This window comes from Eurosta solidaginis, chromosome 4, assembly GCF_040869045.1.
Source record: "Eurosta solidaginis isolate ZX-2024a chromosome 4, ASM4086904v1, whole genome shotgun sequence".
Lineage (NCBI taxonomy): Eukaryota > Metazoa > Arthropoda > Insecta > Diptera > Tephritidae > Eurosta > Eurosta solidaginis.
In genome coordinates, this window is record NC_090322.1 from 72,549,288 (window position 1) to 72,569,345 (window position 20,058).

At 37.8% G+C, this 20,058-nt stretch overlaps 2 protein-coding genes and 1 long non-coding RNA gene across 4 annotated transcripts; 2 read left to right on the forward strand and 1 right to left on the reverse strand.

Annotated features, from left to right (window-relative positions):
- The first annotated feature begins 587 nt into the window (after positions 1 to 587).
- Positions 588 to 1,654, forward strand: LOC137248004 (uncharacterized). Its single transcript, XM_067778902.1, has one exon. It carries the CDS (start codon positions 612 to 614, stop codon positions 1,527 to 1,529), a length of 918 nt encoding a protein of 305 aa, XP_067635003.1. The 5' UTR covers positions 588 to 611; the 3' UTR covers positions 1,530 to 1,654.
- Positions 1,655 to 7,779: 6,125 nt separating this feature from the next.
- On the forward strand, positions 7,780 to 9,912 carry LOC137248005 (protein transport protein Sec24C-like). Of its 2 annotated transcripts, XR_010951998.1 has the most exons (7): positions 7,780 to 8,435; positions 8,500 to 8,699; positions 8,760 to 8,887; positions 8,944 to 8,991; positions 9,047 to 9,124; positions 9,255 to 9,389; positions 9,443 to 9,912. XR_010951998.1 is itself a non-coding variant. In XM_067778903.1 (6 exons), the coding sequence occupies exons 3-5, from the start codon at positions 8,839 to 8,841 to the stop codon at positions 9,358 to 9,360; spliced, it is 411 nt and encodes a 136-aa protein (XP_067635004.1). In that variant the 5' UTR covers positions 7,780 to 8,435; positions 8,500 to 8,699; positions 8,760 to 8,838; the 3' UTR covers positions 9,361 to 9,389; positions 9,443 to 9,912. The 2 variants fall into 2 exon arrangements, 1 of the variants encoding a protein (XP_067635004.1); XM_067778903.1 differs by having other exon boundaries at positions 9,047 to 9,389.
- Positions 9,913 to 10,711: 799 nt separating this feature from the next.
- Positions 10,712 to 14,794, reverse strand: LOC137248006 (uncharacterized). The gene is made up of 4 exons (XR_010951999.1): positions 14,604 to 14,794; positions 13,170 to 13,319; positions 12,117 to 12,228; positions 10,712 to 11,957 (listed from the first exon to the last, which is right to left on the reverse strand). It is a non-coding gene; the product is annotated as an uncharacterized lncRNA (long non-coding RNA).
- Positions 14,795 to 20,058: the final 5,264 nt, after the last annotated feature.

A 20,058-nucleotide genomic window follows, 5' to 3' on the forward strand; every position in this document is an offset into this window, starting at 1 on the left:
AAAAAAACAAGAGCTAAAGGAAAATGACGTACAAAATGGCCCATAAAAAACAGCTGATATTTTGTTTACATGCGCAATGCGCAATCTTGTGTGAGTGATTTGTGATAACTGTTAAGGCCATTTACTGTTACTTAGCATAGACTTGACTTGACTTAAGAACTGTCACTTACAGTTCAGTTAAATGAACATTGCATGTTACTGATTACTCAAAACTTAGCTACACAACTTGACTTAGAAGTCTGTTGAATTTAGATTTTCTATGTAAGTTCTAGGTGACGTTTACATTTTGAGATGCCATTTGTTTGTTTCCATTTGATTTTGACATTTTGTCATACAAATTGACATTTATTGATTATGTTGCCAGATTGTATGCGCTAAGTGGAGTATAATGCTGGTTAAGTTATCAAGTTTACGCCAAGTCAAGTCAAGTCTATGCAAAGTATCTGTAATGGGCCCTTAAGATTATCAAAACTTCGAAAGCTAAAAAAATAGAACGATTCTAAAAAAAAATCGATCCTACATTCTTCGAAAAAAGATCGATTAAATCGATTAAAAATCGAATCGAAATCCAGCTCTAGTTGTTATAATTTCCTTTATTTACAGGCTGCAAAATGGACACTTGGATAAAGGAGGCTATTCTATCGACTAGTCAGGATTTCTCATCCGATTGTTTTAAGATATTAAGTTGGCTTGATACAGAATATTTTGGTCCTCTAAAATATAAACACGTTGAAACTCTACTTACGTCTGCTGCGTTCATCGACAGCTATTTCGAAACATCAAAGGCACATTTATCAAAAGATTTGATGGAAAAATATACTCAGCATAGATTGTTTCTAAAAAAGCATTGTAAAAAATTTTATGGTATTGGAATCACCCTACCTGCGGCAGCCACTGTTTTGGGCACCACTGATGGCTATAAACATGTTAATGCTGTTGAAAATATTTTAAAAATGTTCACAACAGATTTTAGTCGATTGTATGAATATAACGAATGTAATAGGAGTCCAAACGCAGAGTCTGCGCAATTCAAAATTCAATCATTGGTTGATAGAGTTTTCCGTTTGCCACCAAAAAATATAGATATTGTAATCGATAGAATACTTCGTTTTCTTGACTTTTCTTTAATTGGCTATATATTTTTAGAGCCCTTCAACAGATTAAATATTAAAAAATGTAAAATATTAGAGGAAAAATTATGTAAAAAAATCGCAGTTGGAAATATAAATTCGTATGTCATAAAGTCAATGTTTGAAACTGCATCCAGTTCATTGAATGGTCAAATATTTTTTAAATCCTGTCTTGGGAATGTGACTTTCGGTAACAGTTTAGTAACGTTTTTAATTTTATACATTCAAAATTTCGATAAAGGAACTGAAAATTTGGAGTTAAAATTACCTAATTTACTATATTTAGTGCATTGTATTTTGACATCTAAACAAGAATGCCGTTTAAGATTATGTAGCACAATATTAAAAAATCAATCGGTTTCCTGTCTAATAAATAAGAATTTTTTTATCTATAACTAAGTGAAATTGTCAGTTCTTTAACTTTACACATAAAAGGGTTCATAACTCTTTCATTAGCATGGGGATCATGCAAATAAGCGACGCAAATACAATTCAGTTGAGTAAGCAACAAATATGTTCTTATAGACGCAGGCTTTTTAATGTTGTTGTTGTAGCGATAAGGTTACTCCCCGAAGGCTTTGGGAGTGTTATCGATGTCATGGTCCTTTGCCGGATACAGATCCGGTACGCTCCGGAAACAGCTTTATTATGTGCTAGCCCGACCATCTCGGGAACGATTTATATAGCTACATTAAACATTCAGGCCATGCCTCCCCCCCCCTCCCCCAAGTTCCATAGGGAGCTTGGGGTCGCCAGAGCCTCGTCTGTTAGTGAAACGCGATTCGCTCGAAGGTGAGGTTGACAATCGGGTTTGGGGAAGCTATATATTGCGTTTGCCACCTGAAAAGGTTTCGCTACACAACCCCTTGAGGGTGGTATTGTAGTCGCCTTTACGACAGATGGTTCCCAAGGCCGTCGGTTCTATGTACCGCAGCGACTCGGGATTTTTCCCGACCAAGGACTGCCATTTCAGTGTACCCCCATTTAATTTGTTGCGTCCCTCCCACAAATTGTCATCCTCCCAGCAGCTCCTTGCAGCTGGACTGCTCCATATTCCCTTGGCCCGGGAAGGTATCGAACCCAATCCGGGTGCGTCTCCTGACCCCGGTCCTGAGAAATGCTTTTGTTGCATCTGCCGCAAAATAATCTTTTTAGGACGGTCATACTCTTGTCAGTGTGTCTCGTGTAAGGGATGGTTGTTCTGGGCTAGATCCCAAAACCAGACGTCCACGTAACTTCTATAAATATTTTATGGCTCCTTGCTGTTCACACCCTAGGACGTCCCGTAGTCTGCACCTTAGCGCCCCCCCCCCCCCCCCCCCCGCCTACCTTCCAGCAGCCCCGCTGCTCAGCAAGCCACAACAAGTACCCGCTGTTGCTCGCGCCCCACGGCGCCTACCTACAATCTCCGTAGTAGAGTCGGGAGCAATGCCGAGCTCCCCCCCCCCCCCCCCCCTTTTTTTTCCGTCAGCAATTGTGTAGGTCAGGGAAACAGATTATTAGTCCCTACCTCCCTTTGCCAGCACAGAATGTATATGTTTGCGAAATCCGCCAATGGATGTAATGTAATGTAATGGATTAACTGGGAAGATCACGAAGATAGTCGATTTCATGAAGCGGTACAACATCCGCAGTGCTGCGATTCAAGAGACTAAACTCACCGCAAGATATGCACTGCAGACCTGTTCTGGGTATAATGTCCACAGAAAAGATCGCGAGAGCGGAAATGGAGGCGGCCTCGCGTTTATCATACACCACTCTGTGCAATATCATATATTTGATCCCGACATCGACCGCAGGGACAGTGTCTTAGAACGTCAAAGATTATCTGTCCGGTCGGGCGATGCAAACCTAGAAATCATCAACATCTACATCCCTCCTGCCACCTGTTGCCCCAGTGGATACTGCCCTAATATTAGCGCCTTACTCACTGGCAACAATCGGATTATCTTAGGCGATTTCAATACCCATCACGATCTATGGCATTCAAACTTGCGGGTGGACAGTAGGGGTGAGATGTTAGCGGATCAAATAGAAGAAACGATGTTCTGCACAATAAACGGAGACGCCTCCACACGTATGATAGGAAGATGTCACAGTTCGCCGGATATTTCAATCGTGAGCGCAGAACTCGTAAACTGCGTCAACTGGTAGCCGATGGTAACATTGGCATCCGACCACCTGCCCATACTTATTTCGCTCGAGCGTTCCGCCGACTTCATCGTCACAGAAAAACGCACTTTCATAAACTTTACAGACAACAGCTTTGCTGCCCTCCCTATCCCGACTGATGCCCGCCAAGGGGAGTGTGCTTTCCGCAAGGTCATTGAATCCGCCTCGGCTCGTTTCATTTCCGCCGGTAGAATTCCCGAAATTCGGCCCCACTTTCCGCCGGAGGCCGCAAATTTAGCGAGAGAACGTGACCTTATAAGACAGCCCCGTCCCGGCGACCCCCAAATAAGGGATATAAACCAACGCATCAGATTGCTTGTGGATGCACACAAGCGGGCGAAATGGGAGGAGCACCTAAGCGGTTGTAACCTCCCTGCCGGTGTAGGTAAACTTTGGTGCACCGTAAATTCCCTATCGAATCCGTCTAGGCACAATGACAAACATTGTTTACCATTGTAAATTTTACCAAGTAGCGCCACTAACAACTGATCGGTGAAAATTCGCACATTCACACGCACAGTTCTCGACTCAGTTTCAAAAAAAAATTTAGATTATTTAATTCAAATTTTAAAGTGAGATAATAAACCCCATATATATTCTGTATACATAAATTTGTAAGGATTATCTCACTTTAAAATTTGAATTAAATAATCTAAAGTTTTGTTTTGAAACTGAGTCGAGAACTGTGCGTGTGAATGTGCAAATTTTCACCGATCAGCTGTTAGTTGCGCTACTTGGTAAAATTTACAATGATGACAAAGTTTCCATCGCCTTTAGCGATAAAGTGCATAGTGTACCTATACAAGTGAGTCAGCTAAGCAATAAACGTCAAAACTACAAACAGCCTCGCTCACCTGATGCAAATCTCAGGTCTAGAGTTGCATTTTTGGTACGCAAGAGTACTTCAAGCTGAGTTGCATTTTATAGATCAATAAAACTTTGTAGTGTTTACAGATGAAATAGTTGCATATATTTCCGCGGAAATAAGAATACTAGAAGATTTGTAGCCTGCAACAATGCGGAAACATACGGAAAGCAAAATTTATTTAAATTAGAGTCAAAATATAAAGCGCCATACGTGTAACATGGAAAGATTTCACTTCTAAGGCTGTTTACAAAAATACATAAGGGAAAAATTATATAAACGCTTTGGTCGCTTCAAAGCAAAGATAACGTACGGCGCTTCATTGTTCTTCGCATGACGTTGTCAAAGCGTAGGCACGCAACCAAAGCATTTATGTAAATTTTCGATACTTCGCCCGACAGATGAATTAATGAATGCAACACAACCAAAGCGTCTGTGTAAATTCGCCTTAATTTTAGTAGCTGTAAAAGTCTCCTGCAAATAAAATGGTGCTGTAAGTGCAAACAAATCAAACTACTATATGACACTACTTTATTTTCTATGTATTTTTCTTGTATTTTCTCTTATATTTTTTGTCGAGGGAGCCAATAAGGTTTCAGTACTGGTGTAAGTGTGTGAACTATATTTAAAAGAAACTAACGAAATACAAGAAAAATACAACGTAGTTCATTGAAAACAAACAAGCCAGTTTGCATTTCGATAGGGTTTTTTGCCATTAGGCTGTTTTTTCTTTATTTTTTCTGACAAATGAAAATTTTGTTTAGTTTCAAAATTTTGTGCATAAAAACACAACTAAATTCAAAGTGTAAATTGTGTGCGCAAATGAGTTTTCAATAAGTGTACATTTTGCAGTTTTTCATAGTTAAGGAATTGACCTCCAGATTCTTGTGTTACACAAATATAGTGAACTTGGGTACAGAAATTCAAATTAAAAAGTTTTTCACAATAATTTGAAAAACTCTACGTTTTCTCTTCTCTTTACACTTAAAGCTTGGTACGCAGATCACAAGTAATTGCTCAAGAAAAATTTTGCCTTTTTTCTTGCGTGAAAAATAGTAGTATGGAAGTAATTTTGACGTTTAAAAATCTACGGTGAATAGTGAAACAAGCAAGAAGAAGAGCACATAAACAAAAGAAATATAAAGGCCCCTATTATGAGCATCTTTCGATCTTCGATCTTCGTTGGCTATCGAACTTCGAAAATCGAATTAGAAGTTGGTATTATGTCACCTCATCTCTGCCGAAATTTTCGTTGTGTACCGAATTTTGTAGCGAATAGAAATTTGTTGTCGACGCTGTATCGAATAGAAAAAGAATTGTTTAAAATGTAAGTTTTTTGTATTTATGTTCTAATTTTTTACTACCTAGTAGTAATTTTAAACTATTTGAATTCATTTTATATAGGTCCATGGTCGTGAGTACAAAACAACAGCTTGAAAGACTGGTTTCAGTTATGGAAAAAAAATTCCCATATAGCAAAATTTACTTGCACAAAGGTTCAGGTGACAAAAAAGTGGGATGATATAACAGTGGAGCTGAACTGTTTAGGACCACCAGTAAGAACGACGAAAAAGTGGATTAAGGTGAACTAAAGAACCACAGAAGTCAATTCTGTACAATACAACTTTATTTTTGTCGTCTCAGGTGTGGGCTGACATGAAGTCAAACACAAAAACAAAAATGTCGGAGAACATAGTGGAATACCGTGCAACTGGTGGTGGACCAAACAGGTTAAATATCTTTACGCATTCAGAAGAGTCTATAACGGATTTGTTAAGTCTTCAGACTAGTGTAGATCCACCTGGACAAGAGCATGGCCTTAGTACTAATGCGAATGAAGAATGTGAAGATATGATTGTGGAGCGATTATATAGTGAAAACTTGGAATCGGATGAGAATTTGGAAGTAAGTGGACAAAGTGGTGCACCTGGTGAGGAGAGGCCACGAAAAGCATATCGAAAAAGTGCAGCAAAAATGATAGGCTCAAACTATTGCAAGAGCAGACAGCAAATCAAAAAAATGTTTAAGAAGAGATGCTGAAAACATTGGAAGAGATCAAAAAAAGTGCTCTTGAGACAGAAAAGTATGCGAAGAGAACGTATAGCTTGGAGTACTATTATAAACGTGATTTTTTTAAATTGAAACAGGAAAAGCTGGAGTTGTATAAAAGCCAAATGAAAAAAAAGGCCATCACAAATGTATGCTTTAAGTGCTGAACAATACCTGATTTTTTTTTTTTTCAAACATACATATGAAACTGAAGTGATATTTTTTATACCTAATTTATAATAAAATTTAAGACTGTATTATGAAAACTGAAAATCTTTAGCTTCTAAGAACCATAATGAATTTACCAAATATTTTTTTATATATATACATGTATATGAATTTTTTATTTCAATAAAATGAAGTATCTACAAAACTCGCAATATTTAGTTTCTTATTTCTTCTGCTTCCGAGTTGGTTGTGGATTCAATTTCGGCGAATGGGATATCATGGTCGTCATCTTCATTAGATAACTCTTCTACAGATATTTGTATTGTGCAAAGCCGCACACACGTTTATAATTTGTATTGCTTTTTCTGGTGTGTAGTGAAGGGCTCTTGCCTGTTCCAAATGTGATTTCAAGGCCCACATATTGAACACACAAGAATCATGTGTTGCTCCCGGATATTTTGCATTTATGTATCGTATAGTCATAGAATGGTCACAAACCTAAAAAATATTTGTATAAAAATGTAAACTTATGTATTTACAACCTGAAACTAATATCAAAATGGTATACTTACAATCATAACATTAATGCTGTAGAATCCTTTTCTGTTGTAATATAAATTCTGTAATTCTTTTTTGGGAACAACAATTTTAATGTCTGTGCCATCAACACAGCCAATAATCCCTGGAATTCTGCTAATATTATAGAAATGCAACTTTGTATGATGTAGCTCAGCCTCCTCATAATTGAATTTTATCCATCTTTCACAAATAAAATTTTCCAAGACATTCAACACCTCTGTTAGAACCACAGACACATTCGGCTGGGCAAGTACGAATGCATTTTCGTTTCCAATGCTCAGTTGGTAGGATCCCCGAGCACAAAATCGGAGAACTGTTGCCTATTTTAGAATATTAGGAATATGCTTGGCTCTTGTGCATTGCTGAAGCAGTTAATCTGTACTGGACAACAAGTCCATGAACGCTTCTTTGGACAGTCTGAAGTTTTGAATAAATCTATAAACAAAACTTATAATTTCAACAATTTAACAACTTATTTAGAAAGCTACACTTACGTGGTGGAATTCATTTTCAATGTATTTGAAGCATCCCTCACGCGTCTTCTACTTCTGGCTAGCTCCAGTAAGCTTTTCTCTTCATCTGACGAATCATCAAACCACAATACCGTCGTAGTCATACTTATATTTTCAATATTTGCATTTAATAACTAGTTCTGCTTTTGTCTATTTATTTTATTTTATTTGACAGCTGAAGGAAATGTGCTATTGTGAACTTTTGAATTTATCGACATTCACAATAATGCTTGCCTTCATCGAACGTGCGTCATAATACCGAATGAAAATTCGTTCGATCAGCTCTTTCGACCACAGTCGAAGATCGAAAGATGCTCATAATAGGGGCCAAAGAATGTCACTTCCTTATTAGGGAAAGTATTCGCAAACATATATTTTTGATAATTTTCTGTCTAATAAATGTTGTTATTTTTCTAGAGTGGTCCTCAAATTGGTCAGCTACACCACCAACATCAATTGCCGGCAGTGTTAAATCTCCATACCAGCAAACAGATGAACAGCAAATGCCAGCGCAACTGGGTCCAATGCCACGACAGCCTGGTCTAATGCATTCAAAATCCGGTCAAATGCCACCTCAACACCCTATGCGCCAGTCATTTGGTGGCCATGAGCAACAAGGTCCTCCAGATATGCCGCCCGCATCTACTGGACCAGGTGGGGCAATGACACCACATCCAGTTATGCCAAGGTATATACCACAACAGGAACCGGGTTATGCAATGCCACGATAACAGCAGCAACAACCTCCCCAGGATGGCTATCTGCCAATGCCACAAAATCCGGGCTATCCACCACAACCTCAAAATCCAGGTTATCCTCTACAACAACCAGGTGCACCACGTGGTTACATGGGTCAAATGATGCCACCAACACAACCTGGACAGACGCCAATGCTCAGTCAACCACCCAAGCCGGGTCAACCCCCAATACCCGGACACGTTCGGACGTTCTGGTTATAATGTATGCTAATACAACTAATAATTTACAAATTTGCTGATGATTATTTTTGTGTTATTTTCTTTAGCAACCACCTGCAACTGTTACTGGTAAATATCAACAGCCGCAACAGTATGATCAAGCCCAACGCCGTTTAGATCCCGATCAGATGCCAAATCCGATAAGCGTTATTACTTTTATTACTAATGAACAGGGTTTATTACCACCATTGGTGACCACAAAATATGTGGTAGAAAATTAGGGTAACTCCTCGCTACGTTACGTTAGGTATCGATAATCGAAATTAATGTTTTGTTTGGCAATTACATTGATCTTTCTTCTTTGCAGGTCGTCTTTGTATTGCATACCTACAACAGCTGATTTATTAAAAACAACAGCTTTGTCCATTACACTTACCGTCTCACCAATGGCACGCACGGTTGAGGGTGCATATGAGCCATCCATTATAAATTTTGGTGAATTGGGTGCAATTAGATGTAATCTTTGCAAGACTCATATATACAATTTGTAGATGCTGGTCGTCGTTTCCAAAGTCTTGTGTGTAAAGTAACAACAGATGGTAAAAAATCTGTAAATTTTGCTTGTGTTCATTGATCCATATTTTTTCTCAACAGTGCCAACTGAATATTTCCAACATTTGGGCCACACCGGACAGCGTGTAGATAAATATGAATGTCCTGAACTTGTATTGGGTACGTATGAGTTTTTGTGTAAAAAATGTTTGGGTACCGATAGCTCTCAAGGTAAACCTCAACTCATATCCAACATCAATGCGTCGCAATCAATTGTGGACGCTATACGCACTACATTGGGTCCACGCAGTATGGACAAGCATATTGTTGATACCAGTGGTAAGGCCACAATTTCAAATGATGGGGCAAGCAGTATGAAACTATTGCATATTGTGCATCCAGCCGTAAAACTCTAGTCGACATCGCCAAATCTCAAGATGCTGAGGTAAGTTTTTTGTTATATTAGAATGTGTAGAATAAAAATGTTTATCTTATCAGGTCAGCGATGGCACCACTTCAGTAGTACTTTAAGCAGGTAAAATCTTAAAACAAGTTAAGCCATATGTTGAGGAAGGCGTGCATGCACATATCATCATTAAAGCTATACGTAAAGCATTACAATTATGCATGACCAAAATATGACAAGGCTGTACATGTAGAGGCGCCAATCAAAGGAATAACAACGTGCTTTATTGGAAAAAGGCGCTGCCACAGCAATGTCCTCCAAACTTATTCATCAACAAAAAGATTTATTTTCTAAAATGGTTTTGGACGCTGTACTTTCCTTTAATGGACCCAAAGTCATACAAAAAATATAAAATCGCAAAATTAAATATAGAATTGGAATTGAAGGCTTTTATTCAGTCTATAAATTTCACTTTCAGACAATGTATGTATATACAAAGAAACATTAAAAACTAAAAATAAATATACATACAAACAGTGACTTTGAAAAACGGACATCAAAATTTGCATCTTTTTTGGCAGAGTCTAGCAAATTTTTGAGTACGCAGTTTTGTAGCCCAATCAATTTCAAAATAATAATCTAAATGCTAGAACGGCTAAAAAGTTTATCTGAATTTTCAGAACTTTTTTGTAGAACTTGTTTCAAAAATGCCCTATTTCAAAACTTGGTTCAAGAACGTCCTATCTCAGAATGAGTTTCAGAAACGCCCTATCTCAGCTGCAAGTGTATTTAGTTTTCGTTCAAATATGACCTTTTGTAAACTCATTCTAAGATACGGCGTTTTGGAACTAAGTTATAAAATAGGGCGTTTTAGGAAAAAATTCTAAGTTAAGGCGTTCTTGAAACAATTTCTGAGAAAGGGCATTTTTTTTAAAATGTTTTGAAACAAGGTGATCTTCCACTCAGCCGTCGATATACTAAACATTTATATATTATATTGAGTATATGTTCTTCCTTAATAAAAGAGACTTAACATCCTAGAACTTATAATTTGACTTTTGTTGAGCTATGTAGATGTTCTGAAAGGAATTTCGGTGCTTTATTTATGTCGCACACTATATATCATAAATTTCACCAACAGACTTCAATATTTACTCTTGGAGAGCTCATTAATAATCAATACAATAAATAATAATAAAGGCATGCTTTCAATAAGCGCCTATAAACTTCCCCTCTTATCCATAAAAAAATAAAATAGGTTTATTAAGCTCTTATAATTGGAAATTTGTATGGAAATGTCATTTTAAAATGCTTTATAAACCTTCAATATTTTATATGAATAATGGGATTAAATAAATATACCCCCTTATACATAAAAAATCATGAGGGTTTATAAAGATTTTTAAAATGACATTTCCTTACAAATTTCCAATTATAAGAGCTTAATAAACCTATTTTATTTTTTTTTTGTGAATAAGGGGTATAATTTATAACAAACATAAAATAACATTTCTTTTTATCTAATAATATATTGGGTAATATGAACAAAAGAGTTTGCTAATAGACTTCAATATTTGGACGCTTTAAGAGCTTATTAAATTCATTAAATGTATACTTTCAATAAGGGCCTGTATTAGGCTGAGGCGATTTGGCAATTTATACCGTGTCGTCGAAATTATAGTTCCTCATGTTCGTACGAACCAAAAATTTAATGTTGTTATAAAAAAAATTAAAAACTTAAAAGGAATCATTCGCAAATCTAAATCTTTTCCATTTTGAATTCAGAAAAGGTCAACTGAATTTCAGAATAGGTAATTGGATTTCAGAATAGGCAATTGAAATTCAGAATGTGTGAAGTGGATTTCAAAAATAGACAATTCAATTTCGGAAGGCATCAATTGGATTTCAGATATCAAACAATTTATTACGCAAAGTTGGAAAATAATTTGTAAGTTCAAGGCATTTCATAAATTCATTTAAATGTAAAATGGTTCGAAAGGTATTTTCTGAAATCCACTTGACGATTTCTGAAATCCAATTCACACATTCTGAATTCCAATTACCTATTCCGAAATCAAATTAACATATTCTGAAATCCAGATAACTATTCTTAATCCAAATGACAAATTTTGAAATTCAATTAACTATTCTGAAAGGTGTAGTTGACCGATCAATTATATACCTATTAATTTGGCAATGAGTGTATGTTGTAGACCAATTTTTTGTTCGTACCAACATAAGGAATCATAATTTCGACGGCGCGGTCTAGCCTGCTTACTTAAATATAATTTATAACAATTTTTCATGAGGACGATATGTGATCACAGGTGGTGCACTGACGTACAGACCAATTTATTCTGTGGTCTGGCTGGATTTGTGTTCCACGATTTTGTTTAGAAGGATACTGTTTATGTGAAGACACATGTCATCTCCGACAGAATGTGGCAGCTTATTTAGCAGCCAGTCAAAAGTCGATAATGCCTGGGCGTATGGGGATTTCTTACGATCCTCCAAAAACTCCTCTTGCTTTTTTAAAATTCTTTTGAAGCGCCCCCACTTCTCATCTGGACTTTGAGATAACGTATACGGCTTCGAACGCTTTGGATTCTGTAAATACAAAATAATAGGTCTATTTATATATTTTGTTTATTTATTATTTATAGAACGTCATGCTGTTGCGCATATTGCCAGACATCAACGCAGAATGTGATGCTGGTGCAACTGCGCAATACTGCTGTCGATATTACCATCTGCACCGATACTCACATAGTCGTATTGGGAATCGTTGTCACTAATTTGCGTGCTGTTCAAGTCCTCTGAGGGATCTAAGGGAGATTGGTTTGATTCCTCACTGAAATTCGATGAAGATGTAAATGTCCTGCAAGGGAGTACATGTGCAATGTTAACATTTTTGAAGTATACACACAGAATTCATGACAATGGATCAAACTTCAAAAACTTTTTTTTATCAAAACTTGAATTTTTTTATCCGAATTTCAAAAAATTTTTCGAATATGCAGTTTTGTAATGTCCAAGTTAGAAGTTTCTCAGAAGTTGCCCCGAATTTTCAGAACTTTTTTTGAAGACAGTGTTGGTTATTTTCTTAAAAAAAATAAAAATATTTCGTTTTTTATTCGATATTCAAAAGTTTCATTTCGTTGATATCAAAGTAAAAAAAAAATTGATTTTTAGAGTTTGAGTATGTTTTTCCATACAAAAAACGCTCAAAAAATTACTAAAAAATTCTAAGTTTTTGATTTTGTTTCTGATGCCAACATAACGAATTTAAAAAAATTTTTTTTGACTTCGTTGTCGAAAAAAAAAATTTGTTTATTTCGTTGTGCAGCCTTGTTTTCATCCATACAACTCATGCACAAAAAGGGATTTTTCAATCAAAACATATGGAAAAAATACTCAACACTCTCGACAAAAAAAAAAAAATCTGAAATTTCGGGGAAACTTATGAGGTACTTCTAACTTACACATCTATCTATATATAAAAATCAAATTATGTATGTATGTATGTAGGTATAGATCGAGTTGCGTCCTAAACGTATCGACCGATCACAACCAAATTTGCACAACCCACTAGAAACCTTCCAAGGATGGTCATAGGCTAAAAATAATATCGATATATAAAAGGGGCGTGGCACCTCCCATGCAAAATCAATATTTAGTACTACATAACTCTGAATATATTCATGCTAGAACATTGAAATTCAGTAAGGAGTTATATGAGGTCAATCCCCAACACAAACAAAATGTGGGGAGGGGGAGAAGGTCATCGGGAAGTTAATTAAAAGTGGATTGCAAAATTACCTTCGTTTTTGTGAAATGTTTGGCAAGAATGCCATTTCCCCGGCAAACTCCCAATATAGCCGCATCCAACGCAGCGCCGCCGCTTGGATGCTCTGGCGTGGTAGCGATAGCTTTCCCGAAGGCTGGTCCACGCGTCTTTGCTTCCAATCACTAATGTAAATAACACATACAATTAAATGTGATACTTTGCATTTGCTCACAATTGTTAAAACATGTCCAAAAATGTCGCGAGAGGTATATAAAGATACGTTTTGACTTCCGTACCAATAACACACTTGCAGTTTTCGGAACACGCAATACTTGTGCGTACACGAACCAAATGGAAATTACAGAAAATTTCCAACTTTGCTTGCAAATACCTATTTATAAAAGACAAAACGCGTCTTTCGACACTCCTCCATATATTTTAACGTGGTTTAACAGTTTTGAGCTAAAGTAAATAATTACCAAAAAGTAAAATACACAAATATGGTAATTGTTTACTTTAGCTCACAACTGCAAAAACCCGACCAAAAATATCGGGAGAGGTGTCAAAAGACGAGTTTTGATCCCAGAACCACGACTCCGAGAGGGGAAACTCAAAATTTTATTTCTGTCAAAAGTTATTTCCAAAAAACCGAAAAATGGCCCCGGAGCGCTCCGAAACCGAGGGTGGGATCAATAGTTTTCTTGCGCAGAACACCTTTCTGCATTGGCGGCCTTCGCCCACCCTTATAAAAAATTACCCTGGGTGGGTCCAACACCGGTTTGGAGACCAAAACTATATCCGCGTAGCACACTTTTACCCACAGTTTTTCTTGTGGGTACTACAAAATCATCAAAATAACAACCACATGAAAATTTTCAATTTTGTTTGCAAATATCGGTAATAGTCTAGTTGAGGGGTCGACTGCTAATACGCTACGACGCGTCTTGACATCAGTATTAATAATCCGAAGGCGGAAAATAAAAATTTCCACTCGTTCAAAAGATATTAACGAAAAACCGAAAAAAGACTCGCGGGTACCTCCGAAACCGGGGGTGGAATCCATAGTATTTTTGCGCAGAACACCTACCGCCACGGTGGTGCACAACTATTTTGGGGGTACTAACACAACAACAACCACATGAAAATCGCCAACTTCAACTGCAAATATCTCCGGACAGAGACAAAATTTTTCCGCCTTCGGATTATTGTTCTCGAGATTAATACGCGTCTTTTGACACTTCTCTCGATATTTTTTGACGCGTATTAGCAGTCGACCCCTCAACTAGACTATTACCCAAATATCTCCGAAACGAAATAAAATTTTGAATTTCCGCCTTCGGATTCATGATCCTGGATGCAAAGCGCGTCTTTTTACTCCTCTCCCGATATTTTTGGACGAGTTTTAGCAGTTGTGAGCTAAAGTAAACAAACCACAAATATACATACAAAAAGTTTTATTAACATACCTTCTTTCCCAAGGGAGCTACTTAAGTGGACCCAGGCCTGATCCATTGCATTTTTGTTGCAATGCAATGGATCAGAAGTATCCCATATCCTGGGCCACTCTTTCACTTCCCTTATCAGAGCCCGTTTTTCCTCCGCCGTGAAATTTAATACGCGCTTTTTGCGTTTTGGTGCTGCAGCAATATTTATTTCCATTTCTGAAATAAAATAATAATTATTTATTGCGGAAAAATTAAAAAACCATTTGCTTACCTAATTTTTCCAGTTGTTTACCTTTTTTCTTCAAGAAATATATGGCACTTGACATATTTCTTGCGGAAACCGGTGTTGCCGTATGTAAATTTAATGGAAAAATAGTAGTAAAGTATCGTACTAAATTTCTTGTAAACTGCGTACTACTTCAAGAAAATTTACCACAAGGAATTTTCTTGAGCATTTCTTGAGCGTTTTTATATGGAATTTTTACTTTCTTGTGATCTGCGTACCACGCTTAAAGGAGTAACCTCCCGTAATAAATTAAACTTTTAATGAAAATCGATAACTCTGAACTGAACACTTTTCGCCATGATATAAAATTAAAATGCTGTGGAACAGGAGCAAAACTTTTGTGACTACTAAACCCTGTTTCAATCTTTTACGTCTTTGTACAGAACCCTAATTGACCGTTTTCAACTGAAACAACAATGGCAACCCAGATTTTCCCGTTATGCTCACTTAAGCGAGTGCCTGTCAGAAAGAATTCAACACACTTGTTCTTGTACACTATGATAAAGTGCTGTCGGATGCGAAAAAATGCGCGAGCGCTTTCTGCCGACAATATATAATGCATTCTACGGTCGAAAAAGATAGACGGAGGGTCAACAGACACGCACATAAACATAAATTCAGCGCGTCACCAATTACCAGTGTTGCCAGGTAATGACAAAACAAGAAGCTAGATTGGCAAAAAAAAAAAAGGTTAGAAAAAGCTAAATTTAGAAAAAAGAAGCTAAAAAACGGCCAGAAATTTTTTGGGTTAATTCATTAAATTGTTTTTTTTATATTTTAGTTTACACATTTGTAAATAAAAACTTATAATAACCATAACTTAAACATAACTTCTTGTTTCAAAACATATCAGGCACATTTTCCTTGACTAGCATATGGAATTACTTTAAATGATTGCATATGTGTATATACATAAAAAAATATTACAAACTAATTATTTATATAAAATATTTCCCGTCTGAAGAATCAAAAGAGCTTAAGTCTGCGTATAAAGTTTGGCTATTTACCATAAATATGAGATCATCGGTAATTTCAAAATCCTTACAACATTTAGATAAGCGTTTTAACGAGCATCTAATATTAAGCAGCGCATTAAACATTTTAATTTTTAGTTTGTTCCTTAATTTAGTTTTCAGAATTTTGATGCCACTAAAAATTCTTTCAACCTCCGCGCTACTGAGTGCTAATACTAAAAAACTAAATATGATTTCGACAAGTTCTAAAAAAGGAGGTTCGTTTAATGCATTTTTATGTTCTCGGACTTCCGACCAAAATTCCATGGTGGAGTGTACATTTTTCCATTGTATTGTTATAAGTTTTCGCCACTGTAGCTCTATTAATGCTATTTGACTTGAAGAATAACTATACTTCTCTTTTTCAAAGTAAGAAAATACATCTGGCTTTGAAACTTTCAACGAATTTTGAGCAGAAAAAGAATTAATCTTTTGTAGAGAACTCATATTATTAGGTATTAGGTGTTCACAGGAACTATTGAAATTATTTTATTTTAGAAATTATTAAAAATACATTCGGAGTAAAAAAGGCTAGAAAAAAGTCACGAAGCTAAACCCAAAATTTCGAGGCTAAAGGCAAAAAAAAAAAAGGCTAAATCTAGCCTCGAAAAGGCTAACCTGGCAACTCTGCCAATTACCATCACCGCCAAAAAGGGTGAGGATGCCATCGGTCATGCTAAACCATCCAAAGCAGCGGGCCCTGACGGCAGATGCCGATGCTTAAAAGCCTAGGGAAAGAGGGTTTCAGATATTTAGCACATGTCTTCAACCTGTCTCTTTCCACCTTTGTCATACCCCAAAAATGGAAAATGGCAAGGTGGTCCCGCTACTAAAACATGGGAAACCAGCTAACATAGGAGAGTAGTATCGCCCGATATCTCTCCTATCGCCAGTAGCCAAGACGCTTGAAGCCATTTTGCTCCCCCTCCTTCAAAGGAAATTTGCAGCTAGCCTGCTATCAGCATGGCTTCAGAAAACTCCATAGCACCACCACCGCGCTAAATGCCATCAACACCCAGATAAATTGCGGTTTAAATCAAAACCCCCACCATAGAGCAGTACTCGTTGCGCTAGACCTATCAAAAGCTATTGATACGGTCAACCATGGCACGTTACTGCAAGACCTGAAAGGGTCTACCCTTCCACCATGTCTTAAAAAGTGGACCGCACTTTTGTTTAATTTCTACATATCTAAGCTACCTTCACCACCGGAAGGAGTCACAATCGTTTCCTACGCCGATGACTGCACAATAATGGCCACAGGCCCAGGCCCAAAGATCGATGCGCTATGCAATAAAATAAACGGCTACCTCCCTGATCTCTCCAGTTTTTTCGCCTAGCAAAACCTGGCATTATCACCGACTAAATCTTTCGCGACCTTATTTACAACATGGACGTCCCAAATGTCGACCATTTTGAACATCCACGTCGATGGCACTACGCTACCGACTGTCCTACACCCCAAAATCTTGGGTGCGACGTTTGATCAGGATCTACGTTTTGGTGAGCACGCAGCCGCAATTGTTCCGAAAATTCAAAGCCGTAACAAAATCCTCAAATCGCTCGCTGGCAGTACCTGGGGAAAAGATAAAGAAACGCTCATGACTACATACAAAGCAATTAGCCAGCCGATTACGTGCTACGCGTCACCCATATGGTCGCCAAGCCTAAAAATTACCCACTGGAAGAAACTACAGGCCTGCCAAAATACTGCTCTCAGAATCGCCACGGGCTGTCTTCTTATGTCCCAGGACACCATCTGCATAATGAGGCGAGAATACTCCCCATCAGGGAGAGAAATGAGATGCTAACCAAACAGTTACTGTTGAATATCAAGAAACCTGGGCATCCCAACAGACATCTGATTGATGAACCAGCACCGCCTAGGGGCTTAAGGAGTCATCTCCGTAAGCGTTTTGAGGAAATACGGCACCTGAGAACCCAGCCGTATGAAGCGAAAAAACACAAGCAGGTCCTTGGTGAACTCCATAAACAGGCGTCGGACCTTTATGCCGGCAATTGCCCGGTGAATCCAATACTTAAAGAAAAGTATCTAAAACTCGCGGAAGAGGAACGCATACTCCCCAGGGAAACGCGTGTCACTCTTGCTCAACTTCGGTCTGGATACTGTAACAGGTTAAACTCTTACCTATCCAGAATCAACGCCGACATACAAAATGTATGCCCCGCTTGCAATGTGTCCCCACATGACACCAACCATCTCTTTAGTTGTAATGTGGAACCAACGCCTCTAACACCCCTTTCCTTATGGTCCACCCCTGTTGAAACGGCAAGTTTCCTTGGACTCCCGTTAGAGGATGACGATTGTGATGACAATTTGTGATCGGTCGCGGCTATTAGGTGGGGCGAGCATTGCTAGAACAACAACAACAACTAGGAGTTACTATCGTTTCCTACGCCGATGACTGCACAATAATGCCCACAGGCCAGGCCCACAGATCGATGAGCTTTGCAACAGAATAAACGCCTACCTCCCTGATCTCTTCAGTTTTTTCACCGCGCGAAACCTGGCATTATCACCGACTAAATCTCCCCGACCTTATTCACAACATGGACTTCCCAAATGTCGACCATTTTGAACATCCACGCCGATGGCACTACGCTATCGACTGTCCTACGCCCCAAAATCTTGGGTGTGACGTTTGATCAGGATCTACATTTTGGTAAGCACGCAGCCGCAATTGTTCCGAAAATCCAGAGCCGTAATAAAATCCTCAAATCCCTTGCTGGCAGAATTTCGGGAAAAGACAAAGAAACGCTCATTACCCCATACAAAACAATTGGCCAGCCGATTGCGTGCTACGCGTCCCCTATATGGTCGCCAGGCCTAAAAACTACCCACTGGAAGAAGTTACAGGCCTGTCAAAATACTGCTCTGAGAATCGCCACGGGCTGTCTTCTAATGTCGCCAGAACACCATCTACATAATGGGGCGAGAATACTCCCAATCAGGGAGAGAAATGAGATGCTAACCAAACAGGACCTGTTGAATACCCAGAAAACTGTGCATCCCAACAGACATGTTGTTGTTGTAGCAATGTTTCGCCCCACCTAATAGCTGCGACCGATCACAAATTGTCATCAATATCCTCTAACGGGAGTCCAAGGAAACTTGCTGTTTCGACAGGGGTGGGCCATAATGAAAGGGGTGTTAGAGGCGTTGGTTCCACATTAAAATTAAAGAGATGCACAGTGTTTCGTGTAGAACAAGCTAGCTGGACAAAAACAAAGTTCTTATTCCAAGATAAGTGTAATGAGAAATGAAAGAAAACAAACAAAATAACGGGATTTTTCCTTTTTTTTGATATTTTTGCTCATATATATTGAGTAATTGAAGTAAGAAAGCAGGAGTGGCCGTAAAATGCATTGATTAATTTGCAAATTCTTGTTGAATATTAAGATTCATATTTCTTTTAAGTGAACACTTTTACATAATTTTTTTGATCGATTCTAAGCTCGAAGGTAAGTAAAATTTTTTAATAGTAATTCTTTCACAATTAGAGTATTTTCAATATATTTAACATTCCGTTATTAAGAAGAAAAGGTATTTTTTCCCTATATTTTTAACTTTAGGGACAAAAAAGTTACATACATCCGCGGACATCCGCGCTTAATTTTACATATGTTATAGTCGCAAGTATTCTCTAATAGTCGAAAGAAAAAACCATTGCGAATTCTTTGCACATCTATTTTTAATTTTTTTTTTTGTAGATTTAGTTATCTCTACATATCAAATAGGATGTATGTACGTACCAGCTCCGACGAGATATTTGAACCTTTAAAGCTGATCTACAAACGGCAAAACCAATTCCCTGGTACAGGGAACAAACACGTAGCCATAAAACATACAAAAATAAACGCGCAAGATCAACAAGAGCATACCAAAAGTAAAAAGGCGAAGATCATTGACTTCAACCTGCCACAACCTACCGCACCAGTCACCAAGGCATAAAAACAGGTACATACAATGGATTGATGAAGATAAACCAAAACCAGGTTTCGGCAATACCAATGACGGCAACACTGCTCGTAGGTTTTTCGAAAATTCTGAGGCTAGTGCTGAGATCACGGGATTGGATCTAACGCTCATCAAAAGATTCGACACTCTCCTTCGCGCATTAGCATCTGGGTACAATATAAATATCCAAAGATTTTA